This window comes from Lucilia cuprina, chromosome 2 (genome assembly GCF_022045245.1).
Source record: "Lucilia cuprina isolate Lc7/37 chromosome 2, ASM2204524v1, whole genome shotgun sequence".
In the NCBI taxonomy this organism is placed as follows: domain Eukaryota; kingdom Metazoa; phylum Arthropoda; class Insecta; order Diptera; family Calliphoridae; genus Lucilia; species Lucilia cuprina.
In genome coordinates, this window is record NC_060950.1 from 10,423,215 (window position 1) to 10,430,694 (window position 7,480).

Here is a 7,480-nt window from a genome sequence, read left to right on the forward strand (position 1 = left end):
AAAAAAATTATATATAACTTATTTTAGCATTTAAAAAAGAAAGATTAGTTAAAGATTGTTAAACTAAAATTGGTATTAGATTTTGTTTTTTTTATTTGTCCATTATAATAAAATTACAAATTATATTCTAACCTAATTTAACGAGCAGGAGTCTCTGGTGGTAATCGAACTATTGAATTAGCGAAATTTAATCTAATGTTAATCGCCTTCTATGTTTTTGAGTACAAGATTAAACTTCTCAGTGTTGCCATACAAAAACAACAGAAAACGTCAGTGTTTGTTATCAAAACAATTAACAAAAGCAATAAAACAATGATTTTGAAAGAACAAAAACTTAATATTTTAAGTAAATTGCAATTTTCTGATTTGTTTTGTTTTATTTATTATTGTTTTAAATGTTTATTTAGAAATTTTTAATTTTTTTCATTTTACGAAGAACAGCTGTTCATCGTTTATGTTTTTGACTGTAAAGTTAGCAATACTAGCAAAGTTAACTGAACTAGAACAGAAGTAGAACATAACTAGAAAACAACTAGAACAGAACTAAAACTGTACTAGAATATAGCAGAACAGAACTAGAACTGAACTAGATCCGAACTAGAACTGAACTAGATCCGAACTAGAACTGAACTAGATCCGAACTAGAACTGAACTAAACTAAAACTGAAATAAAACTGATCTAGAACTGAACTAGAACTGAACGAGAACTGAACTAGAACGGAACTAGAACTGAACTAGAACTGAACTAGAACTGAACTAGAATTGAACTAGAACAGAAATAGAACATAAATAGAAAACAACTAGAACAGAACTAAAACTGAACTAGAATAGAGTAGAACAGAACTAGAACTGAACTAGATCCGAACTAGAACTAAACTAAAACTGAAATAAAACTGATCTAGAACAGAACAAGAACTGAACTAGAACGGAACTAGAACAGAAGTAGAACATAACTAGAAAAGAACTAGAACAGAACTAAAACTGAACTAGAATAGAGCAGAACAGAACTAGAACTTAACTAGATCCGAACTAGAACTGAACTAGAACAAAACTAAAACTGAACTAAAATTGATCTAGAACAGAACTAGAACTGAACTAGAAATGAACTAGAACTGTACTAGAACTGAACTAGAACTGAACTAGAACTGTACTAGAACAGAACTAGAACTGAATTTGAAATGAACTAGAACTTTACTAGAACTGAACTAGAAATGAACTAGAACTGTACTAGAACTGAACTAGAACTGAACTAGAACTGTACTAGAACTGAACTAGAACTGAACTAGAACTAAACTAGAACTGAACTAGATCCATACCTAAAAAACACAATCATCACTTAAAGTTCGCCTTAATTTGTTCCGAGTTTATTCTAACAGCAAGTTAAGCCTAGTTTAATTGAGTAGTAAGAAACCTGTCCTGAGTACTCAACAATAACATACAAGAATTAATTTTAATTTAATGGCTAATGTTTCACCTAAAAAATATCGAAAAGGGGACTTTTCAATATGTTTTCTTATTCGAAATGTACATTTTTGAAATTTCTGTGATATTGGACAAAGAAACATAAAGTTAAACAAACATTCAAAGTCCTGAGAGAAAGGAAATCTGTGGGAATATTAGAGAATATTGGACCTAGAAAAATATATATAAATTCTTGCTGGAATGAAAAACTATAATATGATGGAAGTATTTGGTACATTTTGTTCTTAAACTGAGATATACGCTGATTAAATGAAAATTTATAAAAGTGGTGAAATGTCTTTTCGTCATTTGATTTCTAAATTTTGAACCTAAAAACATAATATCATACATATAGAATCCCGGTGGAATGGATAAGAATAGATAATAACTAAACTTCTGTTGATTTGCCATCATTTATCGCAATATTCATTAGTGCCAAAAAGTTATCGATATTGTGTCATCTGTGATTATTTTGTCAGTCTTACAACGAAAAAATGTAAACAAACAATAAAAAAAATATATGTATAAAATTTTTAATTAATGTTTAATTTGTGAAAAAATATAAAATAAATTTATATATAAAGTGCATCCATTCCATTAAGATACGTTTAATCTGACTAACAAAGCACCGATGGAAATTATAACCAAAGATCATCAATTTATGGAGCTGCATGCTTGGCGGCTATTCATAGGATCTATAAAACCTAAATTTATCTCCTCAAATCATGGTAAGTCTATTTGAAACGTTTCTTAATCACTCCTAGTCTGCACTTCAATTACTTTTCCGCGTTCAATTACGCAATGATCGAAAATTGATATTCCAACAAAAACTGGAATCGTAAGAAAAAGAAAAGCAATTACATCTTTTGTGACGGAGCCTGGAATCGAAATGACGAATACCATACTTTGCGAATGGATAAAATTTAGATTTGAATTGAAATGCAGAATAGAGGTCAATATAAAATACAACCATGGAATCAACACCAAAAACTTTGGTTATGGGTGCTAGGGTCAAATGAAGCCCGATCACATAGTTTTATATTTATCGTTCTATAAAACTAAGTTTTGCAGATTTTTGTTGACATAATAAAACATTTAACGTAATTAAGAGCCTAAAGGCCTAATTGGGGGCTAGGCAAAATAATGGACCGATTTCAATCATTTTCAATAGCTTAATCGAAAGTGATTCTGAACCGATTGCTATACATTAAGGTGGGTTTAGGACCAATATTTTTTGGTATTACAAACATCAGCACAAACACATAATACCCTCCCCACTATGGCGGTGTAGGGTATAATAAATTGATTCTGATGTTAATTCCCTTTGATGTTTTTGAGTACAAGATTAAACTTCACAGTGTTGCCCTACGAAACAACAGAAAACGTTAGTGCTAGGGTTCTATAAATCGACTTTCAAATAATCGAACAATCGACTTTTTGTCGAAAAAAGTCGAAAAGTCGACTCGAAATAAATGTCGAAAAGTCGGAAAGAGTCGAAAAAAGTCGATAAGTCGGAAAAAGTCGAATAAAATCGGAAAAAGTCGAAAATAGACCAAAAAAGTCGAAAAAAGTCAAAAATAGAAAGAATTCGAAAAAACTCAAAAAATTGCAACAAATAGAAAAAATATAAATAAAATTTTTTTATTAAAAATAATAATATAATGTTAAATGGCAACATTAAAAATTTACGCTCCTGGCGAAAAGTCGAAAAGTCGACTATTTATAAAATATTAAATGTCGAAAAGTCAATTTTAATTAAATGCAAAAAATCGACTTTTCATAAAATGCAAAAAGTCGACTTTTTTACATCAGCTGTTTACACTTTTGCATTTCTTACTCAAGTATAAACCACCTCTATTGGGCGCTTAAATTGTTGAGAACTTTTGATTTTGTGTGTGAGAGAAACAGATGGTTGATATTTCTTTCTCTCACACACAAAAATCAAAAGTTTCCCAGTGTGAACCAGGTCAAAGTTAACCTCTCACCACTGCCCCTTTGTGTATCTTACACGCAGGTTGCAATTTTTGTACATGGATTGAGCCAGTACTTGAGATATTCGGCACATCCAAATATAGAACTCCAATATGTTTAAGCACGACAAAGTGAATAGGATAACATAAATTAGACTATGTTCCAAACTTTACTAGCATATATCTGCTTTAAAGAATGAATACCTCTAATATACCGTATAATCACGCACATATTTTATATTTAAATGAAATGCATTTTTATGCTATTGCATGATTTCTGTTCACCTGTTACTTTTCCTGCATATGTTTGCTATCTACATACATACATAGATACCATACATATGTAGGTTTATGGGTTTTTAATACAATATTTTCTTTTGCCAATATCATGGCAGATATAGTAAAACTAATTTGCATTATTTTTTTAAATTATTTTATTTATTAAAAAAAATTACAAGGAAAAACTTACAATTAATTACATAATATGTATTTACATACATGTATATTTTACAACAAAAAATTAAGGTATATTATTTTTTTAGCAAATAAATGTAGTCTTATACGATATATTTCAAATTCTAGAACATTAGGGAATAATTTGGCAATTTTGTAGCTAGAAATTATGATAATTTTCCTCTTGCTGCTGCTACTGCTTCTGCTGTGTACTCAAGAAGGAACATTATTTCTAATTTGTGTGTTCTTAATTACAATTTATTCATGATGATGATAATGTTCATAGTGTTTGGGTTCTTCATAGTGACCATGTTCATGGAATTTCGATTCACTGTGTTCTTCCAAAACTAAACCATGATTATGATTCTTTTCAGTTTCAGGATGTAGAAGTTTCAATTTTTGTTTAGTGCCTCCAATTTCAATGGGTTTCTTGACCAAATGTTGATCTTCCTTCTTGATGTACACTGGGACGGCATGATAATGATGTAATTTTACACTTTGATGTGATGTGGCATGTTTGTGTTCAACCTCATGATGAAGTTCTGTTTCTTCGACATGTTCGGGTTCTTCATGTTTGGCATACTCAAGGTGTTCGTATTCTTGATGACCACCATGACCATGATAATCATGGATTTTTAAGGCTGCGGTAGCGGCCACAATAAAAGAGCACAGAATCTAAAATGTTAATCAAAGAAAAAATTGCATTAAACACTTCACTTTATTATAATTCAGTTATGAATTATTATTATATCAATGATATAAAAATGCAAAACACTTCCTTACAATGAATTTCATCATATTGTTTGTTTGATTTTTTTTCCTTAAATTTAACTTTCTTTTATGTTAAATATCTGTTATAGATTCCACTGGAATATATTTCCTTAACACGCGATTTTTCTTTTATTTTTCGTTTAGTTAAGTTTTCTTTTAATTAATTTATTATTATATTTTTTGGTTTAACTATTTCTTTTTTTGTCTTAAGAGTACGTTGCTCTAAGACGTATTGGCTTTGACTGTGATTATGGTTCGAATCCAGATTCGATTTATACCCCCAGCCAAAAATGAAAAAAATCGACGATCAAAAACAAACTAATTCGGATTCATAAAGACAAACATCATCACACAAATGTGCACAATACAATTTTACTGGCTTTTGGCTTAAAATAAAAATAAAAAAAATAAATATATTGTACATGCAGATGTAGTAAAGTTAGTAAGTTGTAGTACATGCTTAGCAAGCTTTTGTTTCTGCTTTTGTTGTTAGCTGTCTGTTGCTGTCTATCTTGTTGTTGTTGTTGTCATATGTTGTTGAGGTGTATTTTTTTTTTGTACTATTGCTGCTGCTGCAGCTGTTTTCTCTGAAGCTGTTACAACATTTACCAGAAAAAATGAAATGTTTTTCTTTCTTTTTTTTTGAAATTCCCAGTCTAACGAACTCTTTTAAACTCTTGTCGACTTTTGCCACCATTTAACTTAATTTACAAGCACATGTAGCTCGCTAACAGTTAGCTTATAGCTTGCAACAGTTTTTATATTTTATTGTCAAAGACCCCAAATGATATTACGTATACGCCATTGTTTCATAATACGTCACTTCTATTTTAACGCTTCCATCGCCTATTGTCATTTAAATTAACCCTCTGTTATGTAATTTACTAGATGTTTTTGCTTAAGAACTAGTAACTAGTGGTTTTAAAAGATGAGAGTAGATTTCTTTTTAAATCAAGGATTTGGAGTCTGTACTGCAAATCGTTAGAGATTACAGAAAATATAGTCAACTTTATAGTGAACACTATAGACGACATTTTAGTTAACAGTCGATTATATAGTAGACTCTATAGCAATCTCTAAAGTCGATGCTATAGTAGAGTTCTATAAATCGACTATCGAATAATCGAAAAAATACGAAAATTCGACTATTTTTTGTTCCAAAAATGTCGATAACTTGTTTATCGTCTATGAAAAAAGTCGAAAAGTCGACTTTGTAAATAAAAGTCGAAAAGTCAAAAAAAAAAAAAAATCGGAAAGAGCCAAAAAGTCTGAAAAAGTCAAAAAGTCGAAAAAAGTCGGAAAAGGTCGGAAAAAGACGAAAAGTTGAAGAAGGTCGCAAAAAGTGGAAAAAAGTCGAAAAGTCATTAAAAGTTATTTATAGAATATTTTTAAAAATATTAAAAGTCGACACGTACTGGGATTGAACTCAGTGCTTTCAGTCCAAAATATCTTTCCTTTAGAAGAAATATGAAAAAAATCATAAAAACCTTAAAAAAAATACCTTTTTATTCCTTGGTTCAGCTTGTCAAATATTGATCCCAAGATAAAAAATTTGAGAAAAAAGTCAAAAACTCTAAAATAGTTGGAAAAACTCGAAAATAGTCGAGAAGAGCATAAAATAGACGAAAAGTAGAAAAAAGTCGGAAAAGGTCGAAAAAATTCGTACAAGTCGAAAAAATTCGAAAAACTTCGGGAAAAGTCGACTATTTATAAAATAAAAAAAGTCGTCTCTATTGAGGGGGCATGTTTTCTTGATGATAGATCCCGTCTTTTAACCCTTGGTTTAGCTCGTCAAATATTGATGCCAAGATAAAAAATTTGAGAAAAAAGTCAAAAACTCTAAAATAGTTGGAAAAACTCGAAAATAGAAGAAAAGAGCATAAAATAGTCGAAAAGTAGAAAAAAGTCGGAAAAGGTCGAAAAAATCCGTACAAGTCGGAAAAATTCGAAAAACTTCGGGAAAAGTCGACTATTTATAAAATAAAAAAAAAATCGACTCTATTGAGGGGGCATGTTACCTTGATGATAGATCCCATCTTGGTGTACTACAATCCGGGGGTATAGAGTCGCTACCAGTACCATTAGTCTGCCGAGACTATAAACTGCTGATGTCACTTAACTCCTCGGAAAGTCTTTGGTATGATTTGCCATGGGGTCAAACCAGAGATAAACATAACCTACCAGAGATAAACATACTACGGGTTGCCAGTTGCCAGTTGCCCGCAGTGACTGGACAGTTGGTTCAGGTTCTTCGGCATCCGCGTAGTGTCGTATGTTTTTCTTTTATGAGTATATCGGATAAATGAGAAGTGTGCTAACTTGAATAATGATGGATGATGGATGGAAGGTGATACCATTGAATTTTCCTTTCTTGTCCAAGTATGTTCAAAGTAAACTCTGTTCATACCAGAATTACCACAGTGTGTCCCTGTGAGTAAGAACAAAGTTTCGGCGTATGTGATGGATTTGTACTTCGGTCTACCGGATACGTCTCTAGGTCTCTTATAAACGGAAGTGATGTTTTACATCTCGGCAGCAATGGTCAGATATTAGATAAACAAAGTACTTGTACATGGTCCCTCTCATCTATGTACATAAATTGCAGCCTGAGTGTAAGATACTCAAAGGGCCGGTGGTGAGTTGTTATTTTTTACACACCCACTGGTTGGAAAAGTACCACAGTGAGATAGGGCACACTAATTGACACTATATGGACACTATAATTGACACTATATTCTCCTGTATAGTCGGTTATATAATCGACACTATAGTCAACTCTTTAGTAGAGTCTAAAAGCCGTGATACACGGTTGTCAGATCTTACAA

The 7,480-nt window shown here is 31.3% G+C and overlaps 1 protein-coding gene across 1 annotated transcript; it reads right to left on the minus strand.

Moving 5' to 3' along the window:
- Positions 1 to 3,896: 3,896 nt before the first annotated feature.
- Positions 3,897 to 4,909, minus strand: LOC111685381 (histidine-rich glycoprotein). Its single transcript, XM_023447639.2, has 2 exons — positions 4,668 to 4,909; positions 3,897 to 4,559 (listed from the first exon to the last, which is right to left on the minus strand). The coding sequence occupies exons 1-2, from the start codon at positions 4,680 to 4,682 to the stop codon at positions 4,143 to 4,145; spliced, it is 432 nt and encodes a 143-aa protein (XP_023303407.1). The 5' UTR covers positions 4,683 to 4,909; the 3' UTR covers positions 3,897 to 4,142.
- Positions 4,910 to 7,480: the final 2,571 nt, after the last annotated feature.